We start from the raw sequence: 20,130 nt of genomic DNA, 5'->3' as shown, positions 1-20,130 counted from the left end.
ACTTTGAGGGGACAGACCAGGAGCAATGTTAGGAAAAACTTTTTCACGGAAAGAGTGGTAGATGTACGAAATGCCCATTGTAGCTGGTGGTAAATGCTAACATACAGGCCGATACAGTAAAGCGCGGCCGCGATTACCCCGTTTCTAACCCTCTTTGTACCTGCAATTTGGCCGCGTAAGTCCAACCCGCGATTCACTATCCCTTTTAACCCATCCTTACCGCTTCTTTAAATCAACGGGTAACCCTTTCCGCCCGCGGCTTGTATATGATATGTAAATGCTCCGATTAGCTATTCCCTCCCATACAGTAACGTGCGCCCCAACTATCGCCTTTTTAACCTGCAGTTTAGCCGCGTCTTTAACCTGCTAAATTATCGCCTACCCTTACCCCTGCAATAGAGGGTAGGTGGTAAAGTTTGCCCGTGAAATTTCACGGGCAAACTTTCCCCCAGCCCCCACTCAACTGCCCTGGCCGCGTCCATGGGTGCCGGTCTCCTGTACGGGCCCGCGCTGACAGGGACAGGGACATTGACTCACAAATGTCTCTTCACTTTCTCTTTCAGCATGCCTTCTCCCGCTTTGGCTCACAACTCTTCACTCTCTCCTCCAGCATTCCTTCTTCCGCTTTGGCACATTTTGCCCCTTCATTTTCTCTTTCAGCATTCCTTCTCCCGCTTCAGCAGCCCGGGGCGGATCGGGCGCTCTCCGCGAGGCAGCTTCAGCAGCCCCCGCCGGCGAAGATGCATGAACGCACGCCTGTACTTCCAATTTGGGCGCTCAAGGCACCTTCGCTACAAGCTCAACGTGCCAAAAAAATTGCACCGGCAGGCAACTGGAAGATTGCCAGAGCGGCGGAGCCAGGGCCGGGGGGGGGGGGTGTGTGTGCGCAGGAGGGGGCGGGGTGGCGGCTCCCCTACCTTTCCTGCATGCGGGGCAGCTCCAGCTCGCCTGCCTGCCTGCCTCCCTCCGTTCCACCGCTCACTGCCTCCCCAGCGCCATCTTGCAGCTTGTGAAGTCACCCTTGAGCGCCCAAATGCTGGCGAAGGTGCATGAACGCACGTCCAATTTAGGCGCTCAAGCGGCGAAGGCGCATGAGCGAACGCAGTGACCTCGGAGGTCCATCCGGGCGCTCAGGTCACGGTGTGCGCTCATGCACCTTCGCTGCTTGAGCGCCCAAATTGGACGTGCGTTCATGCACCTTCGCCGGCGTTTGGGCACTCGAGGGTCAAGGGTAGCGTCACAAGCTGCAAGATGGCGGAACGGAGGGAGGCAGGCAGGCGAGCCGGAGCTGCCCCGCATGCAGGAAAGGTAGGGGAGCCCCCCCCCCGCCCCCTCCCGCACACCCACCCCCCCCCCCCCCGGCCCTGGCTCCGCCGCTCTGGCAATCTTCCAGTTGCCTGCCGGTGCAATTTTTTTGGCATGATGAGCTCGCACCGCCTGTACGTCCCATTTGGGCGCTCAAGCCAGCGAAGGTGCCTTGAGCGCCCAAATTTGACGTGCGTTCATGCACCTTCGCTGACGGGTCTGCTGGAAGCTGCTTTCGCCGCCGGCTGCGCCCGGGAGGCAGGGGAGCCGCGGTTGGCACCTCGGGAGGAGGGGGAGAGAGGACTGGGGCTGGTGGAAGCATGCAGTAAGTTTTCTTTAGTTACAATTTCTATTTTCTTAATAACATGTCGAGTCTATTTTCGCCCTGCGCCTTGCTTCGGGAGGGGGGAGAGAGGACTGGCAATCCCCGATGCCCGAGCATAGGAGAACCATCCACTTCCTGGTACCTGACATTTGAAATGACATGTACCAGCGCACCCAGGATATTGTATAGGCGCTGAATAGCGCTCTATACAGTAAAATGGATTGCGCTTCATGGACGCTTCTTGGACGCGGCTTGCATTTGCATGCCATTTAAATACTGTATTGAGCGGTATGTGATCCGAACTGTGGCACGGCAAAAGAGGGTGCGCCCAGCACTACCACACTCTTTCTACCACGTCCTTACTGTATCGGCCTGATAGTCATGAATTTTAAGAGGGTACGGGATAAGCACAAAAGTTACTATGGCAAAGAGTGAGGAGAGGATGGAAGCACGACCTAATGGCGTGCTTGATCGATTCATCTGGGACTGCTTGAATGAATGTTAGAAGTACTCATGGAAGCACAGGCAACCGTGCAGCTGGATCTGTCTAGCAGGCTGCAGATGTAATAATATAAAGAAATAGCTGTGTCTGAGGCTTTGAAGGGGATTAAGGAGGCCAGATGTTCAAATAGCATACTAGTATTGGTAGCTATTAGTTTATTGTAACCTTATGGAAGGAGGAGGTGCCGAGTATTAACAAAATTGGGGATTTTGTGTGCTTCTCTGTCTTAAGATGGTAGAGTACAAATGGTAGGATAACAAAAACTCCCTTGGAGAAGGAATGATATCTTACAAGTGCTTAGGCTTTGTGGCTGGCAGCTGGGTGAATAAGAATAGCTGAGCATGCTGAATAGGCCACTTAGACTTTTTCTGTGGTTGCCAGCTATAATTATTATCTCTCTAAGGGGTTATTTTCTAAATGTTTATCAGGTGCGTTAGGGCCTTATTGCACGCGATAGGATTTAAATTACCTGGAGGGGAGGAATTGGCCGTGGCACTATTTGCTGTCGCTATTTGCTGTGAAAGACTGATCACACCACATCAGTGCGAACGGCTGTGGCCTTTCGCAGGCCCGCCCTTTTTTGCGAGATTCATCATTCCGCAAGGAATGATGAATCCTGCCCTAAATTTGCTACTGGTCTGAGAATGCCACTGTATGTGTCACACTGGAAAAAGCCAGGACCCATATGGGGATATGTGGCGACTGATTTCAGTTCCATGGGCTTTCTGGTGGAGAAACCATGGCAATGTGCATGCTGTAAGGGGAGTGAAGAAGTTACTTGTGTAAATGCCAATTTCCCCCCATGATTTTTAGGAGGTAGTTCCACTAGTGTTATCATGAGGCCACAAACCTAGCTTATTTTAAAGTGGTAAATATACCAAAACCCTGATGAAGGCCATTCTAATGTATGAATTATTGATACTGAATAGGTTTCAAAAATGGGTTGAACCGACCTTTTTTTTTTTCTCTTTCTTGTTTTCCCCCAAAGTGTTTTCAAATTTGTAATGGTTTTCTTTAGTGTACCTTGTTCTGTGTTGCGAGTTATAATTTAGGTCCTGGACAAGTTACCAGTAAACTACCCATGAAGATGTACAACCTAAAATGTACTGGTAGCTGAATTAATATAAAGAGTAAAGGTAGCATGAGAATACAGGATAAAGGAAAGCAAGCAGATAAAGATGCACATTCTATATTCAGCAGATGACATAAAATGCTTCGGCACATTAACATCACAATTTTGAGACAAAACCACTGTAGTTCCAGTAATATGGCATAGATCCCATCTGTGTAATAATGAAGAGTAGGAAAACATTTGCTTAGAATAGTTGAAAAGAAAAGGAACGGCTGAGATTTGAAAACTATCCTATAGCATTCTCTGCCTCCTTTATATGTGGGACATCAGTTGACATTAGCAAGATTAAGCGTCGTTGTGCAATTTCACTGTTTAAATGTAAACCCAGGAGTCCTCTTCCAGACCCTACTGAGCCTGCCTTTGTTCCCTGTGTGTACTGCTGATTTTGCAGTTCAACCCTTCTTCCTGAAAAAACTGGTCAATTCTTGTTTTTATTATATTCTTTCAAGAGCCTGGTAATGAAGGATAATATTTACATAGTTTGGTTGAGAAAATATCAGTCCATCCAATTCAGCTTCCTTGGACACTTTCTTGTATGTGCACCTCCTCAAAAGACAGTGCACATGGTGATCGAAGCTGGATTTTTATTTTGTCAGACACTGAGTTACTGCTTTTATATACAGATAATACTCAAGTACCCATACAATAATAGTCAGTTTGCTTTGTAAGAACAGTGTTGGTGCTCTGCTTTCCCTGCAGAACTGTAACATTTGTTCATGTAATTTTCTTAAGTTGGTGATACGTAGTATTGTATTACACCATTGTATGTAAATGGATGCTTAAACACAGGGAATCTTACATCCTTATTGGAACTGGTCTAAGAAAACATAAAACTTAATTTTCCTTTATTAACAATCTAGCAACATTTATGAGCACAAAATTCACAAATACATTTTCAGCAAATTTTGTTGAAATGATTTAGATAAGGAATGTCTCCATACATTACTTATCTTGCCATGTAAGAGATCTATATTATTTTCAAAATTGGTCATGTTGTTTTGAATAGTTATTATTGATATATTTAAAAAGGAGATTCTGTGTAATTAGTTAATTGTTGCATTGCACTCAACAGGTGGAAGACAAACATGTACTGATTACTGGCTGTGACACAGGATTTGGTTTTGCCTTGGCTAAGCATCTTCATGCCATTGGATTCACGGTCTTTGCTGGTTGCCTGTTAAAGGTGAGTATTGAATTAAGAAGGAATTTATTTGTCTGGGGAAAGGTTAAAGCAGCACTTTATTAACCTGAAGCAAATTCCAGCTAATATGAATTCTTCAAGAACCATATTTCTGTAACTTGTAGTACACATTTGTTCTCTTGGTTCTCAGGCAGCTGCTCTGATTACTAGGCCACGCTTCTGCTCTAATAGAATGTCCTGGTGGGGAGAATAAGTAATTAAAGCAGCGGGCTGTGAATCATGGAAGTCAAGGTTAAATCCCGCTGCCGCTCCTTGTGACCTTGTCAAGGCACTTCACCCTCCATTACCTTAGGTACAAACTTAGACCTATATTCATCATTTTGCTATAAATTTCTCAAGAATAGTGCCCGTGGTAGAAAAGGTAATTTTCCTGATACTGCATCGCATAGCTATTTTACCACAACATGAGTTAAATTTATCGCACCTGTGATATTTTCACATCGCAAGCTGAGAAGTGCCCAGACAGGCCTTTATCACATTTTGGGCTGCTGTTGAGAGGGGGAGAGACTCTTTATAAGGCCCTCATATAAGTAATCTTATTTATACCACTGTAAAAGGGGCCACTAGCAACTGAGGGTGAGGTTTTGGTGCTGGGATAGGTTTTGGGGGGCAGTTTTATGCACAGTCAGAGGTACAAACAGCACAGTAGACATCAGTGAAGGTTTTATGTGATTTGGAGTGATGAAAGGTACATAAAGATGAGATTTGTACATTGTACATAGCAGCTAGATAGAGTGCATCAAGATAGGTTGAGAACCCATCCCACAAATCTCACCCCAAGTTGCTAGTGGCCCCTTTTACAGTGGTATAAAAAGTTGACTAATATGTATGCCTCCCCAAAGGCGCTCTCTCTCTTTCCACTCCCCTTTCAGCCATAACGCACAACATAATGCCAGGAAAAAAAGTGTAGTTATTTCCGGCATTAAATCATGTGATAGTGTGTGTATTATGCTATTGTATGCTACGTTAAGCACCCCCATTTTCATTTACTCAGCCCAAACTCCGCCTTAACGCTTCCCAGTTGAATACATTTTTATGACCTCCTTAGATTGTGAGCCCTCTGGAGACAGGGACATATCTACAATACATGAATATCATCTGCTTTGAAGTGCTGAAAAAGTTGAATACACATTAAAAAAATTTTTTTTTAAATCCATTACTGACCACGTTGGAGCAAACTCTGCAGGCAACTTATACCGATAAGGTTTGATGCTTGCCTAAAGAAAAAGTACCCAGAGAAATTTACCCCTGCTTTTCTGGCAAACCCCCCCCCCCCCCCAATGTGTATAGTTTGGAAAATCTAAAGCCATATGTGGTGTTTTCTCCCCCAACCTAACCCCACTCTAGGCTGTGGGGCTAAAATTCTGCATGCTGTTGAGCAGTGCATGCAATTTTCTCTGTACTGAGGGTGGGCAATATTCAGAGAGTGAAACAGCTTCAAATTTTGACCTCAGATCTGTTTGACCTCAGATCTGTTTGACCTCAGATCTGTTTGAAAGGATAATGTGTTCCACACCAATCATGAGTTTATAAACCTCTGTCAATTCCCACGTCAGTCATCTCTTCTCCAAGAGAACCATCCCTTAACAATCATTTTTAGACTTGCCATACTGGGTCAGACCAAAGGTCCATCATGCCCTGTACCCTGTTTTCCAGTAGTGGCCAATCCAGGTAACAAGTACCTGGCAGAATTCTTTTCTAGTGCTACTATATCATTTTTTTTTATGGCATACCAGAACTGCACCTGGTACTCAAGGTGTGATTGCAGGATGGATCTAAACAGAGGCATTATGATATTCTAAGGTTTTTTTTTCTGTCCTTTTCTTTATAATTCCTAACATTCTGCTTATTTTTTTGACTGCTGCTGCTGCTGCTGCTGCACACTAAGCTGAGGAATTCAAAGCATTGTTCACAATGGCTCCAAGGTCCTTTTCCAAGGTAGTAACTCCTAATACTGTTCTCATTATTAAGAGTTACCTCATATCTGTATGTGTTCATTACTTAAATACTCTGTGCCTTGTTACTTTATGTAATCTACCTTGGGTCTAGGTAAGGTGCTGTCAGAGTTTCACGCAAATCAGGAGATTATTTTACTAGCTCTGAGGAGGACAGGGAACAGCCCTCACCACTAGACGTCCAGAGGACACTGCTACATTATTTAAAGGTCACCAATGAATTTAGGAGGTCAGACAGATTGTCCTGTTAGAAGACCAGAGAAAGGGGCCAGGCAGCTTCAAAGCCCTCAATTGCAGACTGGATTAGGGAAGCAATAGTGGTGGCATATATTGCGCAGAGGAAGCAGGCCCTGAGATCTTTGTGCGCCCTCTCTACTAGAGCTCAAGCAACCTCATGGGTAGAGAGTAGGGCTGCAGTGCCTCAGGATATTGGTAGGGCAGCCACATGGTTTTCTTAGGGTACATTCACAAACCATTACAGGTTAGACTTGCAGGTAGAAGGGTATCCAAAGTAGTGTTGGGGGTCTCTAAGGTTTCAGTCCACCTGAATTAGTTACTGCTTGGGTATATCCCGCAAGTGTGGGCTGGTCTGCAGGACGAAAAGGAAGGTGAAATTTATACTTAACCATATAATTTCCTTTCCTTTAGTCCTAGCAGACCAGACCATGTACTCTCCTAGGAGGGGAAAAAAAAAAGAAATGCGGGACATCAACCTAATAGGCTGGGGCAAGAGACTACTGAGGACCCTCCCAGCTATCCCAGAATATATAGGGTGAGGGACATAAGCAAAAAAAAAAAAAAATGATCGTGGAAAAAAATTCTCTTCTGCCACCTACTGGCAAGCAGGGGAATCCCACAGGTATAGACTGGTCTGCTAGGACTAAAGGAAAGGAAATTATCTGGTAAGTATAAAATTTCACCATTTTTGTATAATCTGCAGGTCTGACCATCTCATTCATCACTCCCTTTTCCAAATGATCAATGAATAAGTTAAACTCTGGTCCCAGTACAGATCCTTTGGGCACTCCAATATTTATCTCTTCCCATTAGCAAAAACGGATCATTTAATCCTACTTTCTGTTCACTTTCTTTTAACCAGTTAAAAATCTATAATAAGACATTGCCTCCTATCCCCATGTATTTTTAATTTCCTGAATAATCTCTTATGAAGGACTTTATCAAGTGCCTTCTGAAAATCCAAATATGCTATATCAGTGTCTCACCCTTTTCCATATGATTACTTATACCTTCAAAGAATTTTAATAAATGAATAAGTCATGGCTTCTCTTTGTTAAATCCATGCTGACTCTTCCCTAATAAGCTAAGTTTATCCATATGACCAGTAAGTTCTTAACAATGGCTTTCATTATTTTACCTGGCACTGATTTTAGGTTCACTGGTCTATAGTTACCTGGCTCACCCAAGACCCTTTTTACAAATTGGCATTATATTGACTGTTCTTCAGTCTTCAGGTACAGCGGCAGAGACAAATGATAGTTACAGATTAGTAGTAGTGGGTCCTTTAGAACTTTGGGGTGAATATCATTAGGTTTTGGTGATTTGCTACTATGTAGTTTGTCAGTTTCGTCTAGCTCATTTTCCATATTCACACTGATTTGTTTCAGTTCCTGTGAATCATCAGTTACAAAGAGTGGTTCTGGCACAAGTCTCTCCCCCAATATTACTTACAGTGAAGCAAAGATTCATTTCATTTTTCCATTGTGACCTTTTACCCCCAGTCATCTAATAGCCAAACTGATTTCCCTCACAGGCTTCATGCTTTTGTTGTACTTGGATAAAGATTTTATTATTAGTTTTTTTCCTTCAAATTCTCTCTTGGCCTGCATTATTGTTTTTATATCTAATTTGCCAATGTTTATGTTCTTTTCTATTTTCCTCATTAGGTCCTGATTTCCATTTGTTTTTTAAAGGATGTCTTTTTGGCTTGAATAGTATGTCACAGCATCATTTAGCCATTGTGAGAGACACTTGTTATTCTTTAGACCTTTTTATTAATTTGTGGAATACATTTTACCTGTGCTTCCAAGAGGGTATTTTTAAATAGTCTCCATGCCTCAGGCAGAGTTTCAATTCTTATTTCTCCTTTTAGTAGCCTCCTAATTTTCTGATTTTATCATAAGAGCATAAGAATTGTCATACTAGGTCAGACTGAGGGTTCATCGAGCCCAGTATCCTGTTTCCATCAATGGCTAATCAGGTCACAAATACCTGGCAGGATCCCAAACAGTAAATAGCTGCTAATGCCCAGGGATAAGTAGTAGCTTTCCCCAAGTCTATCTGGTTAATGACAGTTTATGGACTTCTCGTACAGGAACTTGGCCAAACCTTTTTTAAACTTCGCTACGCTAGCTGCCTTTACCGCATCCTCTGACAGTGAATTCCAAAGCTTAGATGGGGGATGACTGAAAAAGAATTCTTAGATTTGTTTTAAATGCCCTACTTACTGAATTCATGGAGTATCTCTAGTTTAATTTTTGGAGAGAATAAATAACTGATTTACATTTATCCATTCTGTTCCACTCATGATTTTATAGATATCTATCATATCCCTACTCAGCCATCTCTTCTCCAAGCTGAACAGCCCTGATCGCTTTAGTTTTTTCTCATAGGGGAGCTGTTCCATCCCCTTTATCATTTTGGTTACCCTTCTCTGTACCTTTTCCAGTTCAATTATATTTTTATGTATGGCGACCAGACTTACCCACAATATGCTAGGTGTGGTCTCGCTATAGAGAAATACAGAGATATTCTGACATTTTTTGTTTTATTCTCCATTCCTTTTCTAGTAATTTCAAACATAGTTGCTTTTTTTGACTACCTCCACAGACTAAGCTGAAGATTTCAAAGTATTATCCACAGTGACGCCCATATCCTTTTCCTGTGTGGTAATTCCTAACTATAGTGTGGGTTACTTTTTCCCTATATGCATCACCTTGCACTTAATCCACATTGAATTTCATCTGCCATATGGATGCCCATTCTTCACGTTTTGCAAGGTCCTTCTGCAGTTTCTTACAATCCTCTTATGATTTAACAACTTGGAATTATTTTGTGTCATCTGCATATTTGATCATCTCGCTCATCATATTCTTTTCCAGACAATTTATAAATATATTAAAAAGCACCAGTCTTAAGTTCAGATCTTTGAGGCATGCCACTGTTCACCTTTTTCCACTGAGAAAACTGACCATTCAGTCCTACTCTGTGTTTCCTATCTTTTAACCAGTTTGCAGTTCACAGTAGTATATCACCTTCTATCCTTTGGCTTTTTATTTTTCTCAGGAGTCTCTCATATGGGACTTTGTCAAACGCCTTCCGAATATCCAAATACACTATATCCACTGGCCGACTATTATCCATGTGCCCGATTTTCAAAGTGCACTCAGAGCTGCTTGGCTGAATAAGTAGGACTTAAGTGGTTAAGTAGCAGCCACTGAATATGTGCTTACATTCAGCGGCTGCCGCTTAGCCGCAGAATTCCCTTGTATGGCTAAAATGTTAGATGCATAAATTGTGGATGAGCAGTGGGCAGATCGGGGTGGAGCAACCTAGTCGAATAATTTATGCAGCTAAGTAGTGATATTTAGTCTTAGCTGTGTAAATTAACCGGCAATGTTAGACCTGTCATAGAGCAGGTCGAACTTAGTCGTATAAGTTATATCCAGCTAAGTGCTAATGTATATGCGTATATTGCTGTGTTGCTGAATATACTATGTAACTTAGCCATTTATGTCCAGTCAACTTACTTAAATGGCTAGCTTTCAATATCGGGCCCAATATTTATTAACCCCTTAAAAAAAAAAATGTAGTAGATTGGTGCTTGTTGTGTCCCATTAAACCATGTGTTTGTATATGTTCTGTGATTTTGTTCTTTAGAGTAGTTTCTACAATTTTTCCTGGCTCTGAAATCAGGCTCGCAGGGCTATAGTTTCCCAGTTCACCCCCGAAGCCCTCTTTAAAGATCGGCGTCACATTGGCCACCCTCCAATCTTTAGGTACAATAGATGATTTTTAATGATAGGTTGCAGATTACTAGTAATAGATCTGCAATTTCATTTCTTAGTTCTTTCAGAACTTTGGGGTGTAAACCATCTGGTCTAGGTGATTTGCTGTTGTTTAGTTTGTCAATCTGCCCTATTACATCATCCAGGTTCACCATGATTTGTTTCAGTTCTTCCGAATCATCACCATTAAATATTGTTTCTGGCATGGGTATCTCCTCAACATCCTCTTCGGCAAAGCAAAGAAATCATTTAATCTTTCCGCTATGGCCTTGTCTTCCCTAAGTGCCTCTTTAACCCCTTTGATATAGAAACATAGAAATGACGGCAGAAGAAGACCAAACGGCCCATCCAGTCTGTCCAGCAAGCTTTCACAGTTATTTTTCTCATACTTATCTGTTACTTTGACCGCTGAGGTCAGGGCCCTTATTGGTAACTTTTTTGGTTCTAATTTCCTTCCACCCCTGCCATTGATGTAGAGAGCAGTGCTGGAGCTGCATAAAAGTGAAGTATCAAGTCTAGTTGGTTAGGGGTAGTAACTGCCGCAATAAGCAAGCTACTCCCACGCTTGTTTACCCAGCCTCTGCAATTTAGTCCTTGTTGGTAGTTGTCTGAATGTATATCCTCTTCTTTTCATCCCCCCTGCCGTTAAAGTAAGATCTGCCTACAGAGTAAGATCTGCCTACAGAGACACCCTCGTCGCTCCCCCCCGCAAAAAGCACATTAAGGAAACGTGCTCTCTCCACAACTGGCCCGCAGCAATGGAATGCTCTCCCACCAGATCTTCAGCGCGAACAATGCTTGATTACCTTCAAAAAAAGACTCAAGACCTGGCTATTTGAGCAAGCTTTCCCTTAATTTCACTAGTGCCTTCCACATCCACTCTTCAGAAGATTAGTTACGTATACAGGTTCCCTGTGTACATGACACTTGCAATTCTCAGGTCTCCCTAGACATAAGACTCTTAGGTACAGTCAATTTGTTCAGTTCTTTATCCTCCGGCTCTCCAGAAGAGCCCATTCTTCTATTACCTGGTTGATCCCAGTTTAATGTATCCCTTGTTGTGATGTAATGCATTCTTACATGCCAGTTCACGTTCTAATGTAAACCGAAGTGATGTGTAATTGTTTACATGAATATCTGTATATAAAAATGCCAAATAAATAAATAAAGCAGTGAGCTGTGCTATATATGTATTCAAAGAGAAGTATCAGGCTTAATTGGTTTGGGGTAGTAACTGCTGCAACAAGCAAGCTACTCCCACGCTTATTTGTGAATGCAAATCCTTTGTCCCACATTTCCTCTTGCTGTTGAAGCTTAGAGCAATGTTGGAGTCGCATTAACCGTGTGTATGTTTATTGAATAAGGGTATTAATCACCAGGTAGTAGCTGTCATTCCCACAAGCCACCCCCATGCCTCTTCTCTTCATTCACATCCTCAAGACTTTATAGATCCACAGTGTTTATCCCATGCCCCTTTGAAATCCTTCACAGTTTTAGTCTTCACCATTTCCTCCGGAAGAGCATTCCAAGCATCCACCACCCTCTCCGTGAAGAAGTACTTCCTGACATTGCTTCAGAGTCTTCCTCCCTGGAGTTTTAATCATAGTTTTTGATCATAGTTTTTTTTAAAGAGAATGCTACTGTAATAGTTTTATTATTTTCCCTTCAGTGGTTATGTAAAATTTGACTGTGATATGATCACTAATGTCATCACCATTACCCCTTGCACTAGGTTCTGCATTCCTTTGAAAAATAGAACTAAAGTAGCTCTCCCCATTCATCTGTTTCAGGGCCAGCTGCTCCGACAAGTAGTCATTTATGGTATCTATATACTTAACCTCCGTGGCATGCCCTGGTGAGACATTCACCCAATTGACATTGGAATAATTGAAATAGCTTATTATTGTGCTTCCACTTTTAGTAGCCTGTCTAATCTTCATTAGCATTTCACAGCCTGTATGACCTTTCTGGTTAGCTGAACGTTAGTAAACCCAGTGTGAATATTTCGAGAGGCAACACTAGCAGTTTAAATGATTGATAGTGCAGTGTTATTGCGTTATAGATCCTTTTTTTTTTTTTTTTAAGCTAGAGAGAATGAAGTGCTTGTGGGCAGTGAAACAGTCCTAAAATTGCTGCTATTTGATAAAAGTTTTCTTAGATAAGATAACCCCTCGTTTCACAATTACAAAATAGTTATATTTGATATTATAACCATGTAAATCACATTAATGCATAATAATCATAACAGTTGTAATTGAGATTTGAACAGTGCCTCTTGCCTTGGTTTCATCATATGGGGGAAAAAATGGATTTGTGCACGTCACAGCAAAACTTGCATTTTTGTTTTCAGAGGATAAAACACTTCAGGAATTTGGGAAAATGACTGAATCAGGTGCGCTGTAGGGTTTTTCCAGTTACTTAGTTACTACTTCCATCTTGGCAGACATTATATAAGGTGGCAGTGTCGCAGACCGGGTAATTCTGTGTCAGTGAACCAGAATTACCTTTAAGCTGCTGAAAGGCTTTTTATAGAAACCAAATCTACATTTCAAGGGAAGTTTCCCTGAGATCAGCAGCATGCTTTAAAAGCTCCCCGGGGCATTTCTGAAAAGGTCCTCGATTGTGTTTAACTTACAAGTTCTTAGAAGTCTCTTTTGGAACTGTGCAGTGGAGCCCAGGAATGCTTCTGTAATTTGGAAAGTTTCACAGATCCATTGTGTGTCTTTATTGATAATCAGGACATGCACGCCTTTTGACAAGAGACAAAGCAATGATTCCATTTAATTTAACTGTTTTGCTAAAGGAAAAATCTTTACCTTATGTTACATTGATTCTTTTCACTAATATACATTGGCTGTCATGGAATATGATGATATCAGTGCAGTACTGTCAACTAAAACTAAATGTAATATAGACTGTATTTTTTTCAGCTATTTCCTCCACAGATATATGTATAGACATCTTACTCTGTCTTCTGTAGAACAAGAGCTAGACTTTGATAGGTTGCTGCTAGCTGGGGAAAGGACTCAAAGTAAGCTGTGGTATGCTGTAGGTATTCTAAAAACTTCTGTGACAAAACCTGAAAATTCTTCTAAAAATATATGCTGAAGTATTTTTGTGCAGCACCTCGAATTCAGCTCTTAGACCCAAGTTCTGCACACTTGGTTGATGAGGCTGGAGATGCTATGGAAGCAACATTTTAAGACCTCCAGAGGAAGTCCCACAATTGTGCAACAGTTGTTGACTGGCTTGAGAGGGTACCTCTGTCAGGTTAAAAAGGAGTACAGCAGTCTGGGCCTCTCAGCTGGCAGTTTGTGGTTGTGATGGATGGGCCAGATGAGAGGTAATGGAGTAAAATGAGAGAAAAAAAACAAGTTGAGTGCTCAGCGGAAATACTGTATTCAGGTCCAAGGAAGAAGGAAAGGTGATTGCAGCTCATGTGATAGTCTCTGTCAGCTGAGGGTTCCAGCCTTTGGGCTGGTCAGAGTATCCTGTCCCAGTTTAGTGTTGCCTGGGGGAGGGAGGAGGATGGTGGATGAGATTGCTGAGGGGAGAAAACAGGGTAAAATTAAAAAAAAAAAAAAATGAGGGAAAAGCACTCAGTTGTGAATTAAGGCTTGTACTGCTGTAGTCCAGTTAAAGGTAGGTTCTAATAGAGCTAGAACAAGTGAAAGCAGCCCTGCAAATAGAAGACAAAAAAATCTTCACTGTTTTGATAACCACAAAGCATTACCCAAATGTGAATTTAGATTAGATTCCTGGTGAATAACCAGCTGTTTTGTATTTCACAGGACTATCCTTACTATTAGTTCTTTTATCCTGCATGCATTTATTCCTGGGTAGGGGAAAACTTGCTTTTAAAATAAAGTAAACCAACCATTTCCCCCTCCCTTTCCAGTTTCCACTGATGGCTAGGTTGCAAAATCATTCCAGAACTGCCCAGGAAGATCATTGGAAGTCGAGCGGAAGGGGGATAAAGGGCAGCAAGCCTTGCAGCTTCTGGCAGCCCTTGGGAGCACAGAGCAGCTGGCTGCAGGGAAGAGGCAAACATTATGCAAAAGGGTTAGCCCAGATACAAGGCAGCAGAGGGACTTGCATAGCAGCAAGTTTGCATTTTTTTCTGAACCTCTTGCTAAAGTCCACTTGCATACTACTATTTAATATTTCTATAGTGCTATACAACATACGCAGCACTGTACAAACACATAAGAGACAGTCCATGCTCAATAGAGCTTACGATCTAATAAGACAAACACATAGGATAAGAGACTTGGGGTATTTCATAAAGCAAGACAACAATTAAAAAGAAAAGAAAGTTAACAAGACTAAAAGCAGACAGTCGGGCTTAAGATTTAAAAGCGGTTTCATAAAGGTGGGTCTTTAGATGGGATTTAAATTCGGCAAGAGAAGGAGCATGACACACCAGTGCAGGAAGACTATTCCAAGTACACGGCACAGCCAGATGGAAGGCACGGAGTCGGAAATTGGCAGTAGAGGGGAGAAGTTCATGGATAGGAATGACTTGTCTGATGAGTAGAGTGTACAGGAGAGGTGCAGAGAGATAACAGAGGAGAGGTAGTGAGGAGCTGCAGAGTGAAGGCATTTATAGGTGAGAAAGAGGATCTTGAACTGTATGTAGGAGTGGATAGGGAGCCAATGCAATGCATCCTGTAAAATAAATTTAAGCTACAAATGGATTACTTGAGTGGATGGTTAGAAATGTTTCAAACTGAGCTGTTTAGACATTTTATTTTGCTTTATTCTTAAGTTATAGTTTTGAAGTTAAAATTCAGAAAAAAAAAGAGTTCCCCTTTTCAATTAAATTATCTATGCCTCCATCACAGTGGCTGAATGAAATGTGCATGGTGCTACACATACTTTTTAAAAACTTTAACATACACACTGACATTTTATTCAATGTACAAACTGCAGAGCAAGCTTCACAGAGAACCTTTTCCCATTCATGAGCAGGCTGAATTAGCATTGCCCTCTGGGACGTCCTCCTGGGCGGCCTGACGCAGAATCTTCTCAAAGTATACAGAGCTTGCTCTGTGCGCCTGCGCGGCTGTTCCCACATAATTCCCCTTCTCGGTTTTCATTTATCCCGCGTGGCTCACAGTCGCGCTGCTCTTTAATTAATGCCTCTTTTTTCCTGTTTTTCTCTCTTCGCTTTAACTTCCTCACATTATAGTGTACCCCAAAAAGCACTTTTAACTGCTACTATGTCTCCAAAGGCATCTGGGTTCAAGTTCTGCCAATGTAGCAAAATTATGTCCATCACTGACGGACATAATTATTGCTATATTTGCTTAGGGTCGGACCATGACCAGACCCACTGCTGCGACTGCGGCAGGATGTCTCCGCAGACCCAGAGGAAAAGAGCCGAAAAAATGAAGAAATTTGAGGGGTGACCCATCGGGTTCATATGCACCGACCCATCGATCAACGCAGTTGTTACCGGTGTAAAAGAAGAAAAAATCCACAACGGGTAGAAGATCTTCTCTGGAGCCTCAGCCAAAAAGTAAGTGTTCCGAGGATTCCAACAGGGATAAAAATGGTTTGGGAGATAAAAACCTGAAAAGCCTTAATAGCTCCAAAATACCCTCAGAGGTAGTGTTGGAGAGAAAAACTGCCAAGCAGGCCAAGGACCAAGGCAAAGCGCATGACTCACTGAGTTGATCGGCACACCTGGTGCAGGAAGCATCTGATCGCCTGATGCATGAAGCGTCCAGCCAGTCGAAGCATGCAGCGTCTAGTCATCTGACGCATGAAGCGTCCAGGCATCCAGGGCACGGGGAGCTGACTCGCCCATGCAAGATCTACCGACTTGATCGATGCATGAAGCGTTGAATCGATGCACGCATGATGCACAGAAACATTCTATGCAAGAACTGCATAGACACTCAAAGAAGGATGCAATGCGTCAACTGACACAAGTCCCTCTGCTTCATTTATCCAGGAAGAGAACTTTGTCGATGCAGTCAAAGCATCACCAACCCAGGGACCAATCCAGAGGGGGTAATCAAGCACAATGGCGACCAGACCCGCAAATAGTGTTTATTCAGGAGGAATAAACTGTTTGCATTTTTAAATAGTCAGTCAATAAGGTAGCAGTAGGTAGGCAGTGAATAAATAAGTTAGACTGTTTGTATTTTAGTCAGTCAATAAGGTAGCAGTAGGTAGGCAGCGAATAAACAAGTTAGACTGTATTTTTAGTCAGTCAATAAGGTAGCAGTAGGTAGTGTGTTTATTTTTAAAAGTCTGCAGAACTGAGTGTTCTCCAGACTTTTAAAGAGCTGAGTGTTTGTATTTAATACTAAATGAGTGCTTGTATTGAAAAAAAAAAAAAAAACCCCACAAAAAGTAGCCAGAAGCTAGAAATAAGCTAGGAGCAGTATATACCAAAGTAAAAAAGTTGAATAGTTCAGCTCAGTTACTCACCTTGGAAAGGTGTTGAGGTAGTGTGATTGGGTTTGAATAGGGAACAACATTTGTTAATCAAGGGAGCAGTGAGTCACTCAGGCTGACTAACTGAAGTTAGACTGTTTGTATTTCCCAACCCACCCACCCCTAGCTCATCCCTTGATTTATGACTTCCGCTTAGTAGTCCAGTCTTTAATATTGTCCAAGTTAGACTACTGCAATTCCCTCCTGTTAGGCCTTCCGCTATCATCCATAAAACCTTTACAGATGGTACAAAACGCCGCGGCGAGGCTACTCACCAACTCCAACAAAAGAGACCACATCACTCCAATTCTGCACTACCTTCACTGGCTTCCAATAAAAGCTAGAATCACCTTCAAGACACTATCAATGATCCACAAAGATATTATGGGAATCGCCCACCTAAATCTTACCTCGCAACTCCGCCTTCACACATCAAAAAGACCTATCAGATATAACTACAAAGGTTCTCTACACACTCCCCCGATTAAAACCTCGCTAGCCAAACGAGCACTCTCCACAGCCGGGCCCACCCTTTGGAACTCACTTCCGCCAGATCTTCGACTCGAAACTTGCCATTTAACCTTTAAGAAAAACCTTAAAACATGGCTCTTCCGGCAAGCCTTTCTGGAATCGCAGGAACACTTCGACACAGGACAAAGAACAAAATAGCGCAATATAAAGTCCACCGCCAACCTAATACCCTCAGGACCATCAGGACCTATTGATTGTTTAAAGTAACCCTACACGTTCTCTGTTCAATACTATGTTTATTGTTTAATGTAACGCCCCCCCGGCGATAGTTGTGTTATATGGAAACCGACTTGATTTGACATATATATATCAAGAAAGTCGGCATATAAAAACCCTAAATAAATAAATAAATAAATAGGCAGGTGCCACTTTCACAAAAAAAAAAAAAAAAAATCAACAAAAACTTTATTGAGAATTCGATCAGACCCCGGTAGGCCACTACCAGACACATAGTGAATTCACTAATACATTTAAAGGAAGTTAGACACATTCCTACTCCCATAGCAACCTAAAACTTAACTAGGAACTGATCAAAATTGAGATGAAGGCAGCAGTCCAGCAGCAAGAGGGGGGCTTCCCAGTCTTTTGCATCGAGTGTCACATGTACGATTTTTTACCCACCGGTGAGAAGTTGTACATGTGCATGTGATGCAAAGAGCTCCTGGCTCTCAGAGAACGAGTCCGATCTCTGGAGGCTAGAGTGGCAGACCTGGAGGAGCTGAGGCAGACAGAGAGGTATATAGATGAGACCTTCAGGGACATAGTAGTCAAGTCCCAACTTCAGACTGGCAGCCCTGGTGCTGCCTTGGAGGAAGAAGGTCTCATGATGGGAGAGCACCAACCAGGTGTAGCAGGAAAGGATCCTGTAGCAAGGACCTGCTCTCTAGGTGATGCATTGTCCTTTCGCACTGAGGATATCTCCCCAAGGCTTACTGCCCAGGAGGGAAGGGTTAGGTCGGCCGTCATAGTTGGGGATTCGATTATTAGGAATGTAGATAGCTGGGTGGCTGGTGGGTGTGAGGATCGCCTGGTAACATGCCTACCTGGTGCGAAGGTGGTGGACCTCACGCGTCACCTAGATAGGATTTTAGACAGTGCTGGGGAGGAGCCGGCTGTCGTGGTACATGTGGGCACCAACGACATAGGAAAATGTGGGAGGGAGGTTCTGGAAGCCAAATTTAGGCTCTTAGGTAGAAAGATTAAATCCAGAACCTCCAGGGTAGCATTCTCTGAAATGCTCCCTGTTCCACGTGCAGGTCACCAGAGGCAGGCAGAGCTCCGGAGTCTCAATGCGTGGATGAGACGATGGTGCAAGGAAGAGGGATTCAGTTTTGTTAGGAACTGGGGAACCTTTTGGGGAAGGGGGAGTCTCTTCCGAAGGGATGGGCTCCACCTTAACCAGGGTGGAACCAGACTGCTGGCGCTAACCTTTAAAAAGGAGATAGAGCAGCTTTTAAACTAGAACAAAGGGGAAAGCCGACAGTCGCTCAGCAGCGCATGGTTCGGAGAGAGGTATCTTTAAAGGATACTAATGATGCATTAGAATTAGGGCATCCCGACAGTGAGGTTCCAATAATTAGAAAAGTAGTTCAAGTGCCTGAAACTAAAAACTCACCTGAGCTAAAAAATTCTAACTTATCCCTATCAATTAAAAAGCAGAACGAAAATACAAACAAAAAACAAACTTTGAAATGTTTGTATGCTAATGCCAGAAGTCTAAGAAGTAAGATGGGAGAATTAGAATGTACAGCAGTAAATGATGACATAGACTTAATTGGCATCTCAGAGACATGGTGGAAAGAGGATAACCAATGGGACAGTGCTATACCAGGGTACAAATTATATCGCAATGACAGAGAGGAGCACTCAGGAGGAGGTGTGGCACTTTATGTCCGGGATGGCATAGAGTCCAACAGGATAAACATCCTGCATGAGACTAAATACAAAATTGAATCTTTATGGGTAGAAATCCCTTGTGTGTCAGGGAAGACTATAGTGATAGGGGTATACTACCGTCCACCTGGTCAAGATGGTGAGATGGACAGTGAAATACTAAGAGAAATTAGGGAAGCTAACCAAATTGGTAGTGCAGTAATAATGGGAGACTTCAATTACCCCAATATAGACTGGGTAAATGTATCATCGGGTCACGCTAGAGAGATAACAGTCCTGGATGGAATAAATGATAGCTTTATGGAGCAATTGGTTCAGGAACCGAGGAGAGAGGGAGCAATTTTAGATCTAATTCTCAGTGGAGCACAGGACTTGGTGAGAGAGGTAACGGTGGTGGGGCCGCTTGGCAATAGTGATCATAATATGATCAAATTTGATTTAATGACTGGAAAAGGAACAGTGTGCAAATCCAAGGCTCTCGTGCTAAACTTTCAAAAGGGAAACTTTGATAAAATGAGAAAAATTGTTAGGAAAAAACTGAAAAGAGCAGCTACAAAAGTAAAAAATGTCCAAGAGGCGTGGTCATTGTTAAAAAATACCATTCTAGAAGCACAGTCCAGATGTATTCCACACATTAAGAAAGGTGGAAAGAAGGCAAAACGATTACCAGCATGGTTAAAAGGGGAGGTGAAAGAAGCTATTTTAGCCAAAAGATCTTCATTCAAAAATTGGAAGAAGGATCGAACAGAAGAAAATAGGATAAAGCATAAACGTTGGCAAGTTAAATGTAAGACATTGATAAGACAGGCTAGGA

At 42.5% G+C, this 20,130-nt stretch overlaps 1 protein-coding gene across 1 annotated transcript in view; it reads left to right on the top strand.

Annotated features, from left to right (window-relative positions):
• The window catches only part of LOC115099503 (D-beta-hydroxybutyrate dehydrogenase, mitochondrial-like), an 87,961-nt gene that overhangs the window by 15,525 nt on the left and 52,306 nt on the right, over window positions 1–20,130 (top strand). Inside the window, exon 2 of the mRNA XM_029617176.1 lies at window positions 4,337–4,447. Coding sequence (XP_029473036.1) covers window positions 4,337–4,447 — 111 coding nt within the window. The remainder of the gene's footprint in view (window positions 1–4,336; window positions 4,448–20,130) is intronic.

This window comes from Rhinatrema bivittatum, chromosome 9 (assembly GCF_901001135.1).
Source record: "Rhinatrema bivittatum chromosome 9, aRhiBiv1.1, whole genome shotgun sequence".
Lineage (NCBI taxonomy): Eukaryota > Metazoa > Chordata > Amphibia > Gymnophiona > Rhinatrematidae > Rhinatrema > Rhinatrema bivittatum.
The sequence above is the reverse complement of the archived record's forward strand: the minus strand, read 5'-3'. Positions and strand labels throughout refer to the sequence as shown.